The 24,048-nt window shown below is 36.5% G+C and overlaps 2 protein-coding genes across 4 annotated transcripts in view; one reads left to right on the plus strand and one right to left on the minus strand.

Annotated features, from left to right (window-relative positions):
- LOC100890827 overlaps window positions 1-3,046 on the plus strand; it is a 30,940-nt gene extending 27,894 nt beyond the window's left edge. For all 3 annotated transcript variants that reach the window (XM_011685230.2, XM_031000263.1, XM_003727596.3), the window contains one exon: window positions 420-3,046. In XM_011685230.2, the coding sequence (XP_011683532.1) occupies window positions 420-556 (137 nt within the window). In that variant the 3' untranslated portion in view covers window positions 557-3,046. The remainder of the gene's footprint in view (window positions 1-419) is intronic.
- On the minus strand, window positions 2,510-23,853 carry LOC589815 (coiled-coil domain-containing protein 146). The gene is made up of 18 exons (XM_031000264.1): window positions 23,672-23,853; window positions 21,521-21,680; window positions 19,997-20,079; window positions 19,370-19,579; window positions 18,697-18,907; window positions 16,410-16,507; window positions 15,678-15,905; window positions 15,295-15,454; window positions 14,439-14,561; window positions 13,420-13,679; window positions 12,671-12,835; window positions 11,909-12,133; window positions 10,064-10,199; window positions 8,954-9,046; window positions 8,259-8,387; window positions 7,236-7,373; window positions 6,434-6,682; window positions 2,510-5,671 (listed from the first exon to the last, which is right to left on the minus strand). Exons 2-18 carry the CDS (start codon window positions 21,659-21,661, stop codon window positions 5,468-5,470), a joined length of 2,853 nt encoding a protein of 950 aa, XP_030856124.1. The 5' UTR covers window positions 21,662-21,680; window positions 23,672-23,853; the 3' UTR covers window positions 2,510-5,467.
- Window positions 23,854-24,048: the final 195 nt, after the last annotated feature.

The raw sequence follows: 24,048 nt of genomic DNA on the forward strand, positions 1-24,048 counted from the left end.
ATGACTTCTGATTATTGAAAGGTACATGTACAGTAAGTAATGTCTAATATACGGTAGACACCGGCCCTTCCATTATAATCTACTTTATAATTAAAACACAAATATTTATTTTTAATGATAATATAGAAATACACATTTGTGTTTATTTTATTCCAATGTAGACAACATGTATAATGGTAAAGTTATTGTCACTTATGTATATGGACTTATTTGTTTTCTTTAGCAATTCCAAATCTGAAAGAACTTATCAAGACAGGACTTTCAAATTTCAAGTCTGATTCAGGGAACATCACAGTTGAAGAATCGTGAATTTGCTGTAAATCATACATTTTAGAGTTTTTTACACTGGCATACAAATGCTGATGCACTGTCTAGAATTGTATTGCTAAAAAGATCCCTCTCATATTGTATCATTGCAGAGAAGAATTGGCAGAATTCAAGCCAGGCCAGATTAGACATCGGTCAGAAAGCAAACAGAACTCAGTTTGTAGGACGAGTAGCACTCCAAGCATCAGTTGGGAGCCATGGTTTAGATCTTGGAGGGATAGCTTTCTAGTTTGATTAATCAACCCATTCCTTAGGTAATGAAAATACAGTCAAACTTGCTTTAGTGACCACCTGTCTACAAAGACCACATTTTTTGTTTCCCTTGAAAGTCGTTTCTCATTGAAACATGTACTTAAGGAACCTGTCTACAAAGACCACTTGTCTACAAAGGCCACTATTTTTGTTTCTCTTGGGCGGTCCCTATAGACAGGTTTGACTGTATGTTAATAGTGATTTAATAGATCCAGCCAGACTCACTACCAGTTGGGCAAGGTTTGACATGGGTCAGAAAGCCAACAGAATTCAGTTCATAGAGCAAGTCGCCCTACAATTAAGCCTCAGTTGGGAGCCATAGTTAAGATCTAGGAGGGATAGCTTTCAAGTTTGGTTTGTCTACTTGTTCGATCAAAAATTATTGGTGTAATTATCCAGACAATTTTAGACTCAGACTCACTCCTAGTCATGCTAAGATAGACAGCATAGGAACTTCAACATTTCATTGAACTCCACTTGTTTGGTTTGGGATAACGTATCAGGAAATTAAGAGAAGTCCACATTCAACATTGTGTCTTTAAGGGTAAACGTGCTTAGTACATTTACTATATTAGGATAGAATTGACCTTTAGATAGGCTTCTAACATTCCACACATTCTTATCACATTTGCAATCTCTAATCCTCTTTTACTCATAAAACACCCTTAATGTGTTTGCTGACTTGCCCTCTCTTAAAATGATCTTGTTAGGGTTCAGAGTCCATGTTGCTGATTAATACTTGTTTGTCGTGAAGTTTTTTTTAATTATTCTCTCTCAAACCTAGCCCATTCCAATTGCTAATCTAAGGTAATTTATATGAAAGACATAATAATAATAATAATTATAATAATAAAAATAAGCGCACAGGTGGTGCTGTCTAACTTAGTATAATTATTTAACATGTTCAATAGTTTAAAAGCAACAACAAAAATATTACTATTACAATACAATTCAGTTGAATGGAATTAACTACTTGTGTGCGCATCCAGTATACTATAACTAATGATTTGTGATGTGCTATATGCTTATACCAATTCCCGTGTAAAAAGTTCAGAAATAGCTCCATGTGAACAAAAAAGGTAGTTTAACACTGTGTGTAGTGTTATTGAATATGTTCTTTTATGTGCTTTTTTATCACTCTTCTTCTGTCTCTTGCCAACTTCTTATGAAAATGTGCCTTTTTTAGTTCAGAAATTATGGCAAAAATTTCCCAAGATGTTTGTCATTTCCTCAAGGGATTTTATCACAAGAACATGAAAGCCTGTATTATCCTTTTCATGTAATTGCTGTATGTCAGTGCAGTAAAATTGCTTAAGACTATTTATTGTTTATGTTAATGTAATGTAGAATGGAAGTACTTAGCTATTTAAAGTGATCAATATTGATGATATGAAAGCAAAAGTTTTATATGTTTAAATGGTAAATTAATAAGGAAGTAGAAGTGACTAATTAGTATATTAGACTGGAAATATATCATGTATTGTTCTAGAGTAGTTAGTTGATGCTACATGTAGGTGTTGCAAATGCTACCCACATATGTGCAATATTTATGCTGTCTTGAAGAAGGCTTGACCTTTTTTGTATTATATTTGGTGGCTCATGATTTTACTCATATTCAGATTAAGCATTACCAAAGAAGATTTTTAAGAAATATTTATAAAAAACAGCTACAGGAGTAGTAGTTGTAGTACATGTAGGAGAATTTGTTGGATATATGTTGATCATTCTCTACGATATCAAAGGAGTACAAGGAGATATACCGAATTTATTTGTTCCACATCATTTCGTCTGCTAAGATCCAGAAGGGTACCCATACAGAAAAGATACAGTTTATTGCCCTCATCGCTCTCACTAGACTATTTCATCAACAGGATACTGTCATATGCAGCCTACACACTCAAAATAAATGACATTCAAACTCATTTTCTCACAAGTTTTCAAGTCATAGTCGTATATTTCACAAATAAAATTCTTTCAAAGAACATACGGTACTCAAACTAAAATATTTATATAGACAACTGTATAAAAGATGGTCTTATACTATCACGTCACTGTACAAAAACTTTTTTTTTGTTATAGACTGTGAAGACAAAATTAGTGCCGTAGAAATCAATGACCTGAAATTAATAAATTTACAAAATGATCCATACAAAATCCATATACTTTATGGATTGAATGTTTAACTGATTTATTGCCTACTGATTATTGGAGTAACAAACTGTATTGATGTTGCATTCATCATACTAATGGATGAATTTTTATTCCTTTCATGTTACATATAAAGCTTTTCATGTGTAATCTAATTGCTTGGGATGCTTCAAATCACAACAACAGCTAAAGAAGTCAAGATATATGTACTTATTGTCAGTTTTACTAAATCAGAAAATGTCTCCTGTGGAATGCCATGTCTATGCTTCTTAAAGTATTCGCTATACATGTATGTAATAAAACCTGAAATATGCAAACATTCTATGCTTGAATCCAGTGCATTGTTATAAAGTGATCAGAATGATTTCTGTATAGATTCTTATAGATATTCTGTAGATGTACAGAAGAATTCCAGCCCATAAATTATTTAAGGTACACATTTAATATAAATCTTTCTGTTATTTTTGTGAGAACATTTTGAAAAAATAGCAAAGGAATGGTTGGTGATTGGATCGTGTGTAAGATGAGTAAATATCAATTGCAGATTTTGTTCTTATTTTTTGTGCCGAACTGGTAAGACCTCTGACGGAAGTAATATGTTGTAGAAAATGGGTGAATTTATCAGTGCTGTATATTCTGTCCAAAAATGTAAAAAAATAAATGTCATACAGAAATCTAAAGTAACGTCACGATGAAAGAAAAAATTAGGTACATTTGGATTTATTTAAAATAGTGTGGCAAACTTATTTCAAATCAAACTAACCATCTAGTTGAGGGGGGGGGCATGAAGTCATGGAGGTTGGAGGATTTTGGAGAAATGCCCCGCCTTTACTCTTTGATAACCCTTTTTAGTCTTTATTTGTTTTTCAAATACATTTTTGGAATTGGACCCCTTCCAGGTGCCCCTGCAACCCCTCTTTACATGAGGTTGTAATTATAAAAAATTGGTCATTTACAGTCAGATGACATGAAATGTATCTAAAAAATGATTTTTAAAACATTAAAATTTAATGTCATAATTATTCATCACCTTTTTCAACTGCATCTGCTTCTCCAAAGCCCATTAAAATGAGTTTAAAGGCAGAATGTGATCTTTAGGATACCATTAAAATAAATGTGCTTGTGAGTGTGTTAACGAGTGCTATTTGTATATTTGTCTTGTTCTGTTGTTTTTTGTTCACCATTATTTGCTTTTAATCATCTCCTTATGTTAAGCTAAATGATGCTTCAGAGTGATAGGTACATCATACATGTAGCTCTGAAACAAATGATCAGACAAGATCTTGGAAAATATCATTTATAGCTTCCAATATTTACAAGCATCCTTTCTCAACAGTATCAACGCCAAATGTATATGTATATGTATATCTCCACAATTTCTGAACATCGCACAAATGTCTCAAAATCGATGTCAATTGAATAATGACAGATTTTTTTATATATAGTATATTTACAGTCAAATGAGTGTAAATGTTATCTACAATATGCACAAAAAGCTAGAGATATTTAGCCTTGCACATGCACTTACATATAGAGACACATGTTAATGAAGCAATACCACTTAATAGTAAATTTGAATCATATTTAACATAAAACTTATTTACAATAATATATATATATATATATATATATATATATATAACATTTATCTGCTGTAACTATATAATTCTCTCTTCAAAAGCTTTGGTTGTGAGACTGGAAGGAGTGATAACAAGTGCAATACATGTAACTATACAGTCAACACGACAAACATTCAAAGCAACCTTGATTAGTTTAGTACCATTTGAAACCTCCTCAAAACAATTAAGTGACTTTGGTAAATAACTTCGCTTCAATCATTTACTTTGGTGCAAAAGCATTAATTAATACTTTGGTGTAGAAGCAATAACTTTGAAAAAATATGGACGGATTAACCGTAAAAAGGTGAATATTGATGCTGTATAAAATGCTATGGATCATAGAAACATAAGCGAGGTAATTAGTGCACACAATGGTTATTTAATTAATCTTTTACAATGATTGATAATACTAATGTCAACATAGGACATCATTTTACCACATACACAAATTCACATTTTCTGTTACCTCTGGAATTTCACTGGACGGTCTTTGTAAAATCACACACCAAACAACATCAACTAGCTCCACCAACATTATGAGAGAACTTTTTCTTAATTAATAACGGAAGATGGTTTACAGGTGGGAATACATATAAATGCAAAACTATCAATGAAAGTAATGCCTGTGAACACAATTTCTTGAACAGTATGTTTTTACACAAAAAATGGGCATCATAGTGAACAAGCACTAAATCCCTAAACATTAACTAAGCAAATGATAATATAATCTGTACCATATATCTATTAAACAACATATATCCACATGACCATATTAGTGTGTGCTTGAAGCAACACAAGGTGCAGTGCAAAGGGTATTGGGTCGTCCGTATCTGTTCTGAACAATTAAAAAGACAAGTGTCTGGTCCTTTTTCCAAGAATCAAGAGGTGAATGTTATAGCAGGCCCAACATGGATAACCCACTCCAAAATGTAAATAATTTACAATTAATTCCTGCGATCTACTGGTAATCTTGTGCATTCAAATGTTTAAGACACCATAACGCTCAACAGAAGTACTTTCATCACTACATGATGGAACATTTGGAGATATATCAGGTGACCATGTTCACTCTAATAACCTCAGTAAGATTAGATTCTTTGCTCAACCATCAAAGCTAGCTCCTAGATCTCGATGGGTTTGATGATGGGTTTCCTGATGTGCCTCATGTTAGCCCCACCCTCCTGAGGCTTGAAGGGGGCGTGGAGTCCATACGGGCGTGGCACTGGTAGATCGTTGTCATCATCAGGGATGTATGCGTTGGGGCGGGGCTCTGCTGTAGTGGCGTTCCCACCAGGCAAGATGTACTGCTCTTCCTCTTCCACCATCTGTAACATAATAATATACATTAAATATTGGCACATTTTAGAAACACAATTTCAGTCTGTGCAGTAGTGGTAGGAATTCCTTCCTACACTGAATGAATTTTGACTGAAATCGATTTGAAATTAGCACCTTTCAAATAAGTGTTCAACAATTATTAACCCCCCCCCCCCCCCCCCAAAAAAAAAAAAAAAAAAAAAAATTGCAAAAGAAAGTTATTTCAAGTACTATTACTTGTGATACACATAAAACAAGCATAACTTCTTAGGCTTACTTACACACAAATAACAATTTAAACCACTTGATTTGTTTCTAAATGAAAATTATCCTTAATTTGCACATTTAATCTGGACCTATTCATCATTCAAGCAATTCCTTACGTTCCTTGTTTACTTTGCGACACTAAAACAAATTATAAGCAAGGGATAGATGTATTGTACGCTATTTTATTCCTATTCTCTTCTATAACTAGTAGATATGTAATCTACTAAGAAATGAGTTTCAAAAGAAGGGAACCCCAAAATCAGAAATGCAAAACTTCCAAGAGCATAACTGGCGACCTTTCACAGCAAAAATCAGTAATCTCTGAAGGTAAAATTAGGAATACAGACTACATTGTGTGCTTTTTACACAGATGTATACAGGAAAGGAGAAGGTTCATAATGCTTGTTTGAAGGCTAGAACATAGGAGTCACTCCTCCAAAATAGCAAAGGTTTGCAGAAAATGGAAGAAAGTGAATAGAAGAGAGTCCATTAATTCTGCTTACCTGTTTCCTAGTCTCCATATCCATGGCCTTCCTGGACTCATCCCTCATCATCCTCTCCCACTCCCTGGCTGCCTCTGGGGTAGGGGCCTCTCCCTGCTCCATGCGCAGGTAGGCTTGCTGGAGCCTGGCCTCCCCATCACGAGACCCCTGCTGGAGCCTCAGGGCCTCCGCCTGGGTCATGGAGAGCTCCGACACGGAAGCCATCATCTTACGGGTGATCTCTTTGATTCGGGCTTGGAGGTCATTGACCTTTGATGTAAAAGAGAACGGAGATTCATGCTCAATTATGCTAAATTATAGTGATTACTTGAAATGATGCTAGTATAGGCAACATTTGAGGGTTTGTGTGAACATACGCATATGATCCAGACTACCCAAATGGATTTTTTTTTTTAAACAAGAACTTCATGAATGTCATTTCTATATAAAGCACATTATCTCAATGCACAGTTTTCTTCATCTTTTGTGTGCGTCTTTAAATATTGCTTTACAAAGCCAGTACAATATTAACAAATCAGATTCTCACAACATACACATCTGCCATAGGAGTATATTTCCTTGTTTCCTAATGATAAATGTCAAAAGATGTTGTCAATCAGCCCTGATCAACTACATACACAGTTCCTTGATTCCAGTAGGAAATTTGAGGTTATTATTAAGGCATTTTGTATGGTCAAACCACAACATTAGCTATATTCTATTGTTTCATACAGAGAAAACAATCGCAAATTTAAATGGAGTGAATTCTGTTCCAAATTTGATTTTGGGATCACCCAGAAGACAAATCTACTGATAATTGTACCTTCTTTGCTAGTTCTAGAGTGTCATCTTTGCCAGCGTTGACCCTGTTGTTGACACGATCAGAAAGTCTGGTCACCTGATCAAAGATAAGATCCTTCTCTAACAAGTGCTCCTCCTTCTCCGCAAGGCGAATCTCCAGCTAACGATGCACAAAGAAAGGAACATGATATTAGATGTTAGATGCATTTTTACACATACCAAAATCAGTATCTGCATGAGTAAGGTTTACATACAAACTGGAATCACAAAATATGAGACTGACAAATTGGTCAGAATACTTTACTTTTGTAAAGGGTACAACACAATATTTCTTGGTACTTAATAAAAGCTAAAATGTCCAATGCTAGACTTTTTAGAAATTAATAAATCAATAGATTTTATAGTTGTATTCTGATGTCAAAGTTGTTTTCACCAAGTTAAGGATTTTAATTTGTATCATATTAAACTATTGTAGACATTTTTAATAACATTTCATACCATTTCCTGCAAAATTGGAAATACTATTATCAGGACATCATAGCTTATGTTCCAAACTCTTTTAAAGTCTGTCTCTTAAAGCTAAAGACCAGTTATGGTCATGCAATTGCATAGTGAAAGAAACGTTGTGAAATCGATCAGAAAAGGTTGATCATCTAGCATAGATGTACTGCAAGGTTCTGGAATCATCAAAATTATAAGAAATTTGGCCAAGTCTTCATAAAGTTAGAAGCACTGTACACAGAAAGATGTATATGGGACTACACACACGTGCGCGACACGTGCATTTGTATCTCTCAACAGTATATAGATATACTAATTTACCAAATATATCAATTAGTAGGGGGTTTCCCGTCAAAATTTTTATCGTTATGTAATATTCAAAACATATTCTTTCACATGATTGGTAATAAGAGCTTCCATTTCATTTTTTGAAATTGGGGCGTTTCCAAACTGGTCTTTACCTTTAACTATTTTTAAATGCAGCTTAGTATTTAAACCTAAAGTGACTGCAGCAATGCATAATTAGCTTGTGAACTGAGCTTACATCTTCAATCTTTATGTTGAGGTCTTGGGGATTGAGATCCCTTCCTTCTAAGAACCTAACTCTCTTCTCATCATGAGGGTTCTCCAATTGATGCTCCAGCTCGTTCATTCTATCCTGGCACTGGGCAAGCTGAAATACAAACACAAAAACAACTAATTTTCTAGACATGATATAATATATATATATACTATAAGGGCAATATACTTCAATACAAAACATTGAAGGACATGAAACACAGTTTGTAGCTTTACATATAAATTTTAAGCTTGTGATTATCATTTCTTGCATAAGTTTCTCATTGAATTAACTCATACAGCACTATAAAAATATGAAGTTGTAACAATATCATTCATATCCTCTTTTTCTTTCAATTAAAATACAACAATTCTGAAATATTTTATTTCTTTTATCATCATTAAATTAGGATACAGTTTATCTCCCATTGGAATAAACTGCATGATATCATGCACATATATCTATTCTTAGACTAAAGATAGAAGGCAGCTTTCAAAGTATTTGACAGGATTTCTACCAAAAGTCACAGGAAATATGTAAGTGTATTGTAAAGATCTTTCAATTAAATACCACAACGAAAGGACCAATATGTTTCCGGACTTCACAAAAGCAAATGCTGTTTCTATAAAACATACTCAGGATTACAACCAAATGAATATTCAATTTTCTTCTTAAATCACCTGGATCTGTAGAGTTGTAAGTTCTTGATCGAGGGCTCTCTTGTTGGGTAGATTCTGTCTCAAAAGATTAATGGCTCTTTTCTCCTCGGCCATCTAAAATAAAAAATAAAAGAGTTCTATATCAATCATACTGCACCAAGATTTCAGAAAGGTTGGACTAGCCACTAAGAATAATACACTGAGATACACAGTCACGCTAAAATGTAAACAAGTCATACACTACTTACGCTTGGCCAATGATAAACAAATTAAATCAACTCTTTTCTACACTTCATTTATCAGTTATTCAATTATCAACCCTAGTAAAACTTGCTTTTTTTTATCTTGTCCTTTTCTCCACCTAACTGGAAAAATCTAGGCTATTCCAGATTGACAATTGATTTCATCATTTTTATCTGCAAATCATCTGATACATCTTCAAATGCATTTGTTTACAATAGTTTTCTCATTAAAATCAAAGAATGTCCAAAAAAGTTGCCACTTTCTTGCTCTACTTGCAATTCTCAAAAAATTCAAGAGATTAAATCTGAAATAGAGTGCCAATCCTTAAAGCGCACTAATTGAAAATAAATCTCAATTTGACACACTGACTAAGAACATTCAATTTTGAAACATTCTAGAAAAAACACCATGAACGCCCAGCAGAGGCAGATACCAGTGCTATTCATCATCATCATCATCATCGTCGTCGTCGTCGTCGTCGTCATCATCACCATCATCATCATCACCACCATCACCATCACCATCACCATCACCATCACCATCACCATCACCACTACCACCACCGTCATCATCATCATCATCACTATCATCATCGTCATCATCATCATCATCACTATCATCATCATCATCATTACCATCACCATCACCATCACCATCATCATCATCATCATCACCATCACCATCATCATCATCATCACCATGATCATTACCATCATCATCATCACAATCATCATCATCATCATCATCATCATCATCATCATCATCATCATCACCATCACCATCACCATCATCATCATCACCATCATCACCATCATCACCATCACCATCACCATCATCATCACCATCACCATCATCAGCTCAGAGATTACATGTGGAATGGTAACTTACATCCATCTTGAGGAACCTGATTTCCTCCTCTCTGGTATGAAGATCAACATCACCTCTCCGGATCATATCCTCCTGGATGTTTACCTTCTCATAGAAGAGACACACCTCCTCGTTACGCTCTATCAGTTGTACGCCCCTACATGGATAGAAACAATGAAGAAACTACATCAGTCAGACAGGTAGACATTATCTTTAATGCAGCACATTCACCCAAGTTTCAGTTGTTCCATTATCTGAATGAGGTTGAAACAGACATTAATGAACAGCAATGAGGAGGCTCTCATGAAAAGATTTTTCTATCCTTAGCCATTATATCTAACCACATCTAGATAAAAGCAGAGTTCCTCACAGGTTCTATACCAAGAAACTGTGTCCCTGGTAATTGCATCCCATGGGAGCAAACCTTGCAGCCTGAAGCTAGCATTCAAAATGGGTCTTAACATATCAAGGGCCCGTTGCATGGATGGAAACCTTGATTCGATGGGCTGTTGAGTGATGTTGCCATGGTAATTAATATTGGTGGCAAAGTTGCCATTGGTGGTAAGTAATATGCAACAGGCCCTGGAATACATGCAGGTATATATTATAGTATTAATGACTGCTTTGAGAGAAATAGTTGTTTTATTACGCTCAAGGGAAGGTTAGAATTGTGCTATTCCCCGAGGCTTGCCGAGGGGAATAGCCCAATTCTAACCTTCCCGAGAGCGTAATAAAACAACTATTTCTCGAATATTAAAGCAGTCATTAATACTTTTATATGCCGAAAAAAAATAGACTAAAAAATGAAAAATTAAAAATATTTATCATTTTTGTCGAAGACGGGATTCGAACTCTTGCGTACAACAAGAGGTGTACTGAAAACCAACGCTTAGACCACTCGGCTATGGCCCGCCGTTAACATGCTTGGCAGTTTTCTCCAATATATACATTAAAATGGATTGAAACCGGCTTCGCGTGTGATGAATGCTTCGCAAAAGCTCCATATACGGACTCTTCTTTTACTTTTGCAATGCATATTGGCACGAACTTAGATCAAGATCTATCGGCAGATGTTGTTTTTAATACTAGCAGTCATTAATACTTTTATATGCCGAAAAAAATAGACTAAAAAATGAAAAATTAAAAATATTTATCATTTTTGTCGAAGACGGGATTCGAACTCTTGCGTACAACAAAAGGTGTACCGAAAACCAACGCTTAGACCACTCGGCTATGGCCCGCCGTTAACATGCTTGGCAGTTTTCTCCGATATATACATTAAAATGGATTGAAACCGGCTTCGCGTGTGATGAATGCTTCGCAAAAGCTCCATATACGGACTCTTCTTTTACTTTTGCAATGCATATTGGCACGAACTTAGATCAAGATCTATCGGCATATGTTGTTTTTTTGTTTTTGGAAGTTTATTTTCGTCTTCATGTCAACAATGCAAGATAAAATTGTCGGTAAGATCGATCGAGATTCAATTGTATTGAAATTACCGACCAATCCTTCGCACACATACGGCATCCTCCATCGCTCAAACCATTTTTTAACATGTAAACCTATGGGGTAACCATGGACGCTGACCAACTTTTTTTAATAACCATGGTTATTAAAAATATTGAAATGTTTTATGCATGGTTACCGAGAATTTTACAGGAACAGTTGAAGTTTATGAATGCAATTCGACCAATCAGATGGCTGGATTTCTTAAGTGAGGTATATAAATGTATATATGAAACATATGTCTGATGAAAGCTAACAGGGCATTAACTCTATGCAAAATGAAATGGCCAAATATCCTTCTAGACGTCAACATACGGCACATCAAAATGTAAAGCTAGCTCTCTAAGAGGGCCCTACCTGTCATTGCGATGCTGCACAGCTGTTTCAAATCTCTTTCTGAGCTGTACCATTTGTTCCTCAGCTTGGTTGATCATGAGATTTAGCTTGGCGATATCCAGACGTTGCTGCTCCCGCTTCTCTCTCATTTCTTCCTCTATCCTCTGCTGTTTGGCCAGTTCGTTCCGCAGCTGATCCCGAAGGACGACGGCGTTCACATGCTTCAAGCGCTTCTTCTGCAGTTGTCTATGTAGATTAATCGAGAAATGGTTTGTATGTTTCAACAGCAGCTTACAATATTTAGGTTATTTGAAAAAAATAGCAGGTTGCCAATTCACACAAGAATTTCTGTATTTTGAAGAGTATAGATATTATGATCATGACAGCGACCCAACATTTCCTCCACTGACATTTGCTCTAGGTCATCAAAGGTATAGGGTTAGGGTTGGGGTTGCAATGGGGTTTTAGATGAGGTTTAGTTTTAGGGTAAAGTAAGGTAAAGTTTTGGTCTAGTGCTTTAGTTAGAAATTTGACCACGACACAGTTGTTGCTGAAAAATGTGTTGTGGTACCGATCTTGACATCTTTTCAACAAAATCATGCTGCATGAGAATCAACAACCTTTTTTTTTATTATAACAAATAAATACAGTCAACTGAAATAAAACTCAATTTCATATACTCAGTTGAAAGATCACATGAACAATTTTCTACAGAAAAGGAATACAAAATAATACAGATTTTTTTCTTTCTTTCATTGAACACTCTAAAATCTGTCTACTTACCTCTCTTTCTTGTGGCATGATGTTCTGAGGATCTCAATCTCATTCTGTAGAATCTTGATCTTTTCTCTCATCTCTGCAGCCTTCTGCGTGCTGGCCTGGATCAGGTTGACACACTTATTACGCTCATTCTTGATCACATCGTACAACTTAGCAAATTCCCGAAGTCTGTAGGATGAAAATTTACACATTTTGAAATTGCAAGTGAGTCACAAATTACAATATGATTTGCTATTCAATTAGTTACTTCACATTGTTTTAATCTTCAATTTGAGTTCACTTTGAGCCACTTATATTTGTGCAGTAATTTTAACAGACAGATAAATGACCGCAGCAAACAGCCCGGCTTTGAAAATGTCTTAAATCTGTGATGTGAACTCACTTCATACAACATTAATTCAACAAGCTCAAATCATCATCATTATTGTTTAACATTCAAATTTCCCCCACACTATGGGATTTTTGGCCTTTCTCCAAAATTTTCAGTCTTCTTCAGTTTTTTTCATGCATAATTGAAATGTTAAATACAAATCATTGACGCGCATTTGGAATAAGCCTTTTAGTACGACATTAAAAGGGGAAGTCGAGTTGGCCTTTCATAAGATGCTTAAAACTTTCTTTTTTTTCAAACAATGACAACACCTGAAAGACCCTTTCGTATTGTCTATTCCTGGCATTTCTTCTTGTTATCGATGATGGAGAAAACTTTAACATTTGAATGACAATTAAATGACAAAGATGGCCAACCCTACCTTATCATCATTTCCTGGTATTTCTTCTTGTTGTCGATGATGGAGAGATCTTTAGCCTTGAGGTCATCCAGTGCTCGATGGTATCTCATCTCAGCTCTCATATAATCCCTGGCTTTCTGCTCCCTCTCATCGCCCTTGATAGCAGCCAGACGAGTCAGTTCCACTACCTCTATCCTCAAGTCACTCTGCTCATACAGCAGCCTCTCCTCCTCAGCAATGCTCTGTTCAACTTTGACTTGTTCAACGGCTGTGAATGAGTTCTACAATGGAAAAGAACAGGAAGACATGATTATCGGCTCTGATGATCATTGATCTTTAATATGACTTTTCATGTGAAAAATTATAAATTAAAGTGTGGTAATTAACAAAACAAAAAAACAAGCATCATCAATGGTAGTTACGTGTGTTGTGTAATGTCAAAGGGAACATATTTTTTTTAAGAAATCTTATAGTCTAATTTATGTATGCATTAAAGACAAAATCCATTATGTTTCATCCACCATGTTTATAAACTATGCTGTTTTCTTTCCTGCAACATGAGTTAAAGGTAAAGACCAGTTATGGTCATGCGATTGCATTGTAAAAGAAACGTTGTGGAATCGATCAGAAAAGGTTGATCATCAAGCATCTAGCACCTGCAAGGTTCTGGAATCATCAAAATGATCCCCATTCTTCGTAAAGTTACAAGCACTATACACAGAAAGATGTATATGGGACTACCCTATATCTCTCACAGACCATGGGAGAAACAAATTTACCAAATATATGAATTAGTAGGCGGTTTCCCGGCAAATTTTGTATCATCATGTATTAGTCAAAACATATTCTTTTACATAATTGGTAATGAGAGCTTCCATTTCATTTTTTGAAATTGGGGCCTTTCCAATACTGGTCTTTACCTTTAATATTCATGCCCTGAAAACATTCTGTGAGTACACATTACAAAGTTTGTTATTTAACATAGCTAAAGATCATAATTAATTCTTGATTCATTTCCCTTTATTTCTTTCTGACTTTACCTGATCTGCTAACAGCCGTTTTGTCTTTTCTACTTCAGTTTGTAGTTCTTTCCTCTTTTCCAGTAGAGTGCCATCATTCTTAGGACCACTGTCAGCTTGACCTTTGACCTTGTCGTAAATGGTCTGCAATATAGGGGAAAAAACACTCAACATAAAATATGCCATAGCTGGGATAACAATCTACTTTGTACATATTGGAGCATACATATTAGAGTTTACAGAGGATAAAATAGGATTTTACAGCGTTCAAGGATCCGGGCACTACTGATAATTACAGGGCACAATTTATAATATGGTTTATTTATGGTTGAAACTAAGTTAGCTTCAGAGTCTCTATAAATGGGTGCACATCTGTCAATTTTGTTTTAAAAGTGATGTACATAGTACTTACAAGAAAATCTAGAAGAACACATTTTGTATAATATGTGAGGAACAAAACAATGGGGGAAAAAAACATCTTTCTGGATATACCAAGTACAAGTAACAACCAGATTTCTGGTTGGTGTAACAAATCATTTAGATACTTGATACCTTTTTTTCTAATTGTAGAATGTCCCTGGACTGTCATCGAAGAACAAATGAATATACCTTGATATTCAGGCCAATTAGAGCTACCACCCCCACTCCTACACTACCTGAATTACCATCAGACAACTAATAGCAGGTAGGTGTCTAGGAGTAATTCAATATCTTTCCTGGACAGGTCTAGGTCGAGGGAGGAGGGGGGGGGGGGGCAGGGGGCTCACTGTTTCCTTGTGGAGGAGTTGTCCTCGGGATGACAATTCAGGAGGCACTTGCCCAATTTTTTCTGGGGGGGAGGGGAGGGAATTTTGATGAAAGTAAGGAGTAGACATACCTGTGTATGTGCAACACCCTCGTTCGCCACTTTCAGCTGTAGTTCTGTCTTCTTGAGGTTTCTCAGATCTCTCTCCTTCTCACGCAGCTTTCTAGCGTAGATCTCATGCTGGTTCTTCTTCTCCATCTGTATATGCCTCAAACTCAGGTCCAGTGTAGCTCTTCAGTCAAAACAAAAAGGTAAAGAGGAATTTAAGGCTTTTTTTCTTCTATTTAATGCATATGTTATTGGTATTAAAATAAAAGAGGACAGCATACATAAATTTGTTAACATAAACCAGTAAGAATAATAATCTACATGAATTTAAGTTTATTCTTTCCTTGTCACACAAAACAGTTTGCTGTATGGTATATACTAAAAGATCAAACAAATGGCAGCCTTACTTGTCACCCATATAGACAGCCTCCTTCTCTTTCTGGTACTCGTAATCCTTCATGCAAGCATCAAACTTGCGCTGCTGTTCATCTAGTGCATTCTGGGCCCTAGCCTTGTCCCTCTCCAGCTGGAACTTATCATCTGTACGGCCCTGCAGAGAGGCCAGGAGGTCCTGAAGATGGGCCGCTAGATCGGCATAGTTCTCATCCTTCTCCACTCGTTGTCGCTCCACCTCACTGGGATGCAAAAAGACAGTGTCGTAAATCTTTATTGGATTCAAGTTCTTGCATCCTCCAATCATAGGATTGTAAAATACAATGTTCCAATCAAAAATTGTTATGCAGTCAGTATCTTACACTAATCAAAGCATTAACTTCAACCCTGGAACAAACACTATACCTTAAGCTAAATCTAACCCTATACCTAAACCTAACCCGAAACCCAACTACAATCCTAACCCTAACTCTGTATCTTTGAGGAAATAAAGCCCCAAGATATTTCAACTACAACAAATATCAGAGCACCATTCCTAGAGAATGAACAGGAAGCCGTATATTACAAATAAATACTCAAACTTCTTCTGTGCCAAGTGAACTTCTACATCATTTTTTCACAGTTAATCCTTCAATATATATAAAGCAAAGGTAACAATTGCAAATGAGATTTTTTTCAAAATACAAGATTTTCCAAGGTGTCTAACAGAATTTGGAGACATATTATCATTCAACTTGTTCTCTTACTTTTTAGCTTTGTTCATCTTGTCCATCTCCTTGATGAGTTGTCCTGGAAGAGAGTGAACAGCCACAAGATCTTCCTTCAGTTTCTCTTGGGTTTCGGTCTAGAAAAACAAACAATAAAAGATCAATAATAATCAGGCTTCTCAGCAGGATATTGTCTATTGGTCCCATTGAGTGAAATATGACCGTGCAGCATCTGAAAAGGTGATTTAGAAGGATCAAAGCAGTTTCAGAGGATGAAAATATGCATGAACACATTTATTTCCACTGTTGGTACTCTCATAAAAAAGAATTCACCCTTTGAAACAAAAATTTAAAAATCTGACATCCACTTCCCTGTTACCTTTGTTGGTACCCTTGTCAGAGAGATAATTATTTACCCCCTGGTATTTTTTTCCTGAAAAATTGCCCCAATGGTTTTGGGTTTTGGGTATTGGCACCAATGGTTTTGAATATGAACTATATCTATAGCAAGAACCCTGATCCTACTACTGATATAATATTCAATCAGGCCTTAAATTTCGTCATTTTTAGGGCAAGGCCAGTTTGGCCTTGAGTACCTCATATTTTTAAGGGCACCAAGGCCAAAATATTTTTACAAAAAGGGCATCGAGGCCAAAATATTTTACAAAAAGGGCATCGAGTATGAGGCCAAAAAAATTGATTCTATTTTTGTTAGATGTCATGTGTATTTTATGAAACTTGTGCGGGATCAATTTCCCATGACTTTTAGCACCAGCTTCTTCACAGAATGTATAGAGGTCTACGGTACATACAAACAAGGCGGCGGCCCGCAAGCCTTAGATTTAGCAGCCAGGAGCAAGGGGCAATTTTTTTTTTAAGTTGCCCTTTGCCACGGGAATTTACCAGAGCAAGGGGCAATTTTCCAAAACGAGATAGGCCCCCTTATCTAATCATAAGTTCAAAGAGAGTCTACAAATGTTAATTTCATAATGTGAATAGATCGAACGATCAATTTAATAACTTTTTAATCTTAACAATATGAACAGGAAAGATTGATTAAGAACATCAAACTTGCACATTAAACAGTATTTTAAAGTAACTAAAAATATTGATGAGCAAATGAATAAATAAATTGTCAATTTCACAAACACGAAAGTCAGAAGGACTTGGCAAGTTTACCGGGCCGGGTATCCCAAATCAAAATCGCACCTCACACACAAACCTTCCGCCACTCTCTCGGTAGTAGGAGCAAATTTGAAGAAATTATCTTTTTAACTGTTGTATAGAAAGGTCTAGATAGGCCTAACTAATGAAATAAGATGTAAAAATGTCCTTATAGACATTCGACAGCTGAAAGTGACACGCTCAGCTCAGTTGCGTAACGTGCATTCACGAAACCAAAATCGTTCCCCGCACACACACTCTCGCCACTTTTGGTGGGAAGCTGTCGGGCTGGAAGTTTGCCAGCGAAACCGATGCACCCTCGGAGATTCGCAGCGCGTAATTTTACCGGGACTCGAAACGTTCGTCTTGGGAAGCTGGCGGGGTAGCTTTTTGAAGCGAGGTCGGCTGGTGGCAAAATGAGAGTAACTACGATCGAGAACATCGTAGGTGTTCTTAACTTATTAATAAGATAATTCTAAATTCTATTTGAGATAAAATAATAAACTAGACCTACACACAAACCTCGACAGATCTCTAATGACTATTTGAATGCTTGTTTATTTCTCCATTTGACGATTTGTTTTCTTGATCCTGGCCTTCGATTTGTACGTACGTACGTACGTGCGTGCGTCAACAGCATGCACCATATGCATATCATGCGATCGCGTGATTGTACGTGCGCTAGCGCATTGCCTATATAATAACAAAGGGCGCATTTTCACGGCACTTGCGCCTTATTAAAGCACTAAATACGAAGCTAGAAGAGAGCTCGTGGGCGGCAGACTGTTCGTGATTCGTGTATTTTTACTGTTCTAATAATTTATGGGCGCATTTTCACGGAAAACACTTGCGCCTTGCCGTCTAGTTTTAGATGATTATGGGCGCAATTGGTGGTTTTATGTGCGCAAATTTAAAAAAAAAGGGCACGTCCAGTTGGAAAAAAAGGCACGTCGGCCAGTTTGAAAAAAAGGGCACGGCCTTTTAGGCCGTGAATTTATCTTTTTTTGGGAGGGCACCGCGGCCAGTCATAGGGGCATCGACGGCCTGGCCGTCGATGGCCGTCGATTAATTTAAGGCCTGTTCAATAATCTACTTATCCCAGTAAGCCTTGACACTCCTATCACTACTTATCTTGTCTTGAAGCCATCTTATTTGTCCTCACCTCACTCTCTAGCTCTTTCATTTCAAGATCAATCTGTCTTTTCCGCATGGCAAGCTCCTCTTTGAGATTCTTGGCTTCTAACTTGCGCTGTCCAATCTCCTGCCGAAGCTCATCAACATTCTTGTTGAGCTCCTTGGTTCGTTTCTCTACCTCTTCTTTCTTGGGAAGCCTGTCATACTCTCGTTCCAGCATTCTTTTCTCCTCCTGCAAGCTATAGTCATAGTAACAGAAACACACATTGCTTTAATATTCATTCACATAACATTTTGCCCTCACCATATCATTTTAAGGAGCTTCAACTAAAGATTAGGAAGGTCTCATCACAATTATTTTTCAATATTTTCAACCCCCCATTTTTTTCATTTTTTTATTTGAAGAAATTTGGCTAAATATTTTGGATATGATGGTGTAATACCCAAAATGTAATGTACAAGTTTAAGAATGAAGACCAAAAAAAATACTGAACTACTTTGATCAAACAACTGCTCACAGACATGGATTTTTACTGCAAGCAATGTTCATCTTTTAATGATCAGTCGTTATCAAATTATATTCTTCACAGCAATCTCTATGATCCTCACAGGGAAACAACATTCAGAAGATATTTAGCAAATGTCATTGGTCAAGGAAATAAAATTAATTTTACTTCATAAATACACATAAGATGACGTACCTTTCAATTTTGAACTCATACTGGTAATTCCTCTCTTCTGCTTGGTCTATCTCATTATTGTGCTTGAGCAGTTTGGTCCTCAGCTTAGTATTCTCTGTGTTGGAGCTGTCCGGAAAATTATCTGCCTTCTCTAGCTCTGTTGTCTGCTTCTCAAGGGTTTGTGTAGCTTCTTTGGCCATTTGCAGGAGTCCCAGCTCAGACTCTCTTGTTCTGCACACATCAGATATCGAAATTAGTAAATGACAATGCCAAGTGCTGGGAGTAAACATTCAGAATGCCATCGCTCACTATTACAGAATTTTCTATGGAAGAGTTTAGACTGAATGGAAATTCAATGGGTCCATCCATAAAGTGATACAATTTTGAATGATCTTTTATCTTTTTTTATTTCTTTTAAATCAGAATAGATTATTATACCACTGTTGACTGTATGAATTATTTCACTTGTAAGGATAACACCTGCCAGAAGGATAGACATATTTGAGGTTGAATTCATAATCAGTGCAAAATAACTGGCTTTTATGTAAGTGAACAAGAAATAAAAAAGGTTCGATATCACTTTCTGGTGAAAAAAATGATATCACATTTCTCCACAAGATTTATATCAAACATAATGATTTTGCTTACCTGCCAAGAGTCTTATGTACTTCAGTGTATTTGGCTTTCAGCTGGGCTACCCTTGTACCCGTCAATCTTCCCTCCTGGAAAAGCTGTGGGATCATGAACACAAGATATACTTGGCTACTTGGCGATATAAATACACAACATTATGCTTTAGAGGTCTATTCTTGTTGAATTTGATATCAGGTCAAAAAGGTCACATTGGATTAAAACTGGCAGGGGAGGAGGGGGAGGAGGGGGAGGGGGGGAGGGGGGGAGGAGGGGGAGGAGGGTAAAGAAATAGAGGGTAACCATTTTAACCAATATCCCAGATATAACCAACAAACATACATGTACATCTTAGGGCTGTGCACAACAGTGTAATGAGGTACCCGAGTACACTCCCAGGCTCACAGGCGAATACTCAAATATTCGGACGCCATGTTTTTGTTTTTTTTAAATGATTTTTTTTTTTGAATTTTTTTGAATTTTTTTGAATTTTTTGGATTTTTTTTGAATTTTTTGATTTTTTGATTTTTTTTTTTTGTTGATTTTTTTGCCACTACCATACCACTCGGCAGTTTCTCAGGTCCCTCGCTGAAAACTCATGCAACTTTACTTTGAGTTGCAGTTGAAGGCGCCGATTTAATAAGAATAATAACAGTAAACAATGCTGTTTTAAAAACCAAAGATGGCAGAATAATCCATTTTCCTCCAAGTCCAAACAGAAATCTGGACATTTGGTCCCAGTTTCTGAAAGGTGAGTTTGACAGTGCTTGAGTTGGGAAACATTTTTACCGACGGTACCATGCCAGCGGACGCCGCTCTCCCTGGCACGGGTAAGCGTGGGCCTGGACATTTTTTATTTTTTTTGTTTTTTTTGTTTTTTGTTTTTTTTTTTTGCGGCCGAATATTCGGGTACGAGAAATCGTACCCGAGTAGTTGTCAACCGTGCGGGTGCTCGAGCATTCGACTACCCGTCGCAGCCTTAGTACATCTACAAGTAGTTATCATCAATACTCTGTGCAATCACACGACTACATGAGTAGTTTAATCATATATATCCCAAACTTCAAAGGTATTCACAAGAATAACAGGTAACAATTATGTTGTTACACTAACATGGCAGCATGAAGTGCTTTTGATATTGCAAATGGAAACACTTGCTTCTTGGATGATTACTACACAACAACAAAGTAATTTGCTGAAATACCCATATTTTAACTTGCCCAATTTAAAAAAAATTAAAATTGCCTAATGAAAACGAGTGTTTCCTGTATTAAGCATATGGGGATTAGAGAATTCAGTAGTCAAAATGTTAACTGGCTGAATATCATCTAAACCGACCGCAATGGAGCTCATGTCAAGAATAGGGCCCCATCACAGGTTCTCCAATCGATTGCCCATTTACAATCTCATGTATCTCATATTATGATGAGCTGTGGTAAATATTGTCTTGAGTTAACTTAAGATCGATCATGCACCTCAAACCATTAATAAGACATGACCCAAGTCTGACAAAGATGTCAAAAATTGGAAGTTCCAAGTTACCTCATCTAGACATTGGAAGGCTGGACTTGCCGATACCTCCACCTGACCCTCTTCCTGGAGGATGACCTTAGGGGCAAGTGGGGCAATGGCCGGTTCATACAATTCATCATTGTGATGATGGTGGTGGTCTGGACTACTCATAGTGATGTCTCGGATTTATCTGGAAGAAAGGATATAGCGAGAAAAGTTTTCATAAAAATCTTGACATCATAAAGATTCTATTGACTCTTTAATGGATTTTGTCGACAAATTGAACAAAAGGACTGTCACAGTCGACTTTGGCACATGTAAACTATAAGATCCTCCCATAAACTAAGTAAAGGCAATAGATCTAGAGTCTATTAAATAAACTCTTGCTATTGAATTTCTTTTCTAGACCCACTCATGAATCAATGCATTGAATGCAAATGATGAGGTATATAAAACAAATATGGACTGCTCTTTAATCAGATGGTGGAGGAAATTATCATTCCCTCGGCCTCGGTGGTGTTCATATTACCGGCCCTTCCTAGGAACTGTCATAAGTCTAACTTCTTGACTATCCCATTGAAACATGTATTATAGAATTAACATGCGTTTAAATGGGATAGTCAAGAAATTAGACTTATGACGGTTTCTAGGAACGGGCCCCAGACTTCTCAGGTGAAAAACGATCCCAAAACAAAAGGCCAAAGCCAAAGGGAAAATTGAAAAATCGTTCAGACACCCATCAATATCAGGCAAACCCGGACTTTAGTGCCCAGCTGAAAATCTCAGTTTATTATGGATTTAATATCAATAATATTAATTATGCTAATATATGCAAATATAAACATACCAAAACTTGATGATTTTTAATCATTTGACGTCATAAAAAGCAATTTTAAGCCAAAAATAGCAGCGAAGTAGGGGATCTCCTCTTTGCTTGATGCGAGATACTAGCGAACTGAAATAACCGAATAAAAACTATGGTGAACTAAAAAAAGAAAAGAAAAAATCAAACCACCTCTGAAATTACCTTTGAAATGTTTATTAATTTTTTCTTCCGATATGCGCACATGATAGGGGCAGGTTGGGATGGGATGGGGGGGGGGGGGTGCTCAATAGTCGCCAAATTTGGGGTAAAAGGGCAACTGGCCTTGGGGGGGGGGCTAAATTTATTATTTACTTATTTTTCTTTGTAATCATTTTTCTAATTTTTTTCCGGGGTGGCTCTTTTCTTTATTCTGCTTCTTCTTTCTTTCTCACCAGATATGCACGAAACATTGGGGGTTTGAAGAGATGACACCCCCCCCTTCCTGATGGGGGCGCCAAATTTAAGGGTTATTTTAATCTTTCTTTCTTTTTCTCTGCCCCCCCCCCCCCCGTCCCTTTCTCCCTTTCTCTTTAATAGGCATGCACGCATTTAGCCCCCCCCCCAAGGCCAGTTGCCCTTTTACCCCAAATTTGGCGACTATTGAGCACCCCCCCCCCCCCCATCCCATCCCAACCTGCCCCTATCATGTGCGCATATCGGAAGAAAAAATTAATAAACATTTCAAAGGTAATTTCAGAGGTGGTTTGATTTTTTCTTTTCTTTTTTTAGTTCACCATAGTTTTTATTCGGTTATTTCAGTTCGCTAGTATCTCGCATCAAGCAAAGAGGAGATCCCCTACTTCGCTGCTATTTTTGGCTTAAAATTGCGTTTTATGACGTCAAATGATTAAAAATCATCAAGTTTTGGTAGTTTTATATTTGCATATATTAGCATAATTAATATTATTGATATTAAATCCATAATAAACTGAGATTTTCAGCTGGGCACTAAAGTCCGGGTTTGCCCAATATCATTCCACTTTAGTCTAGACTTTAGGTCTACAGACTCTAGAAATCTAATTAGTCTACACTCAAGTTTTATGGACAGCACAATACACAAAAAGGAAACAGGTTAATTTTGTAAGTAAATATTCAGGGGAACAATGCACAAATCTAGATGTTTATTTATACAGCTGACAAGCTGTGCAGCTGTGCTGTGCGCAGTGCAATGCAGTGGTTGGTTGGATGGCTACGGCTATCAGCGGACACACACGACAGCAGTCCGCTAGGCTAGGGCACTTGACTACACAGTTACCGCTCAAAATCTCGGGTTACTTCTGGTGTATATGTTAAGAAAAGTCCATTACAACATTTACCTTACTCTCGTATTTCTGTCAATGGAAGACAAGTAATCCCTTCTTTTAATATCCCTCATCAAGTGCAAAAGCATGTCATTATATTTTTCTTCCAATAGGCAGAAACATCTTGGATTTTCTAATCGTTGTCGTGTCTCCTAAGATCAAAATACTAGCTGTAGTAGTTTCTATGGACAATATGCGCATGCTCAGTAGGCCGAATATGTGTTGCCAGAATATTGAACATATGAACAATTAGTGATTACATACATAATATACAAGAGTATATGAAATCTAAATCTTTTAAAATTATTTAAATAAATATTTTGAACATCAAAATATTTTATTTCTATCTATTGCGTTCAAAGTATTAAATATTTTATTCTAAATGATTACAA

This window comes from Strongylocentrotus purpuratus, unplaced genomic scaffold (genome assembly GCF_000002235.5).
Source record: "Strongylocentrotus purpuratus isolate Spur 01 unplaced genomic scaffold, Spur_5.0 spur5_scaffold_6, whole genome shotgun sequence".
Classification (NCBI taxonomy): Eukaryota; Metazoa; Echinodermata; class Echinoidea; order Camarodonta; family Strongylocentrotidae; genus Strongylocentrotus; species Strongylocentrotus purpuratus.

What these genes read in the sequence shown, in the direction of transcription:
- LOC589815 (XM_031000264.1), bottom strand. Translation starts at nt 21,661, where the DNA reads ATGAGTAGTCCAGACCACCACCATCATCACAATGATGAATTGTATGAA. An exon ending in TATGAGTTCAAAATTGAAAG is followed by an intron (nt 18,908 to 19,369) that starts GTACGTCATCTT and finishes CTATGACTATAG; the next exon opens with CTTGCAGGAGGAGAAAAGAA. An exon ending in TTACAACTCTACAGATCCAG is followed by an intron (nt 8,388 to 8,953) that starts GTGATTTAAGAA and finishes TTTGTATTTCAG; the next exon opens with CTTGCCCAGTGCCAGGATAG.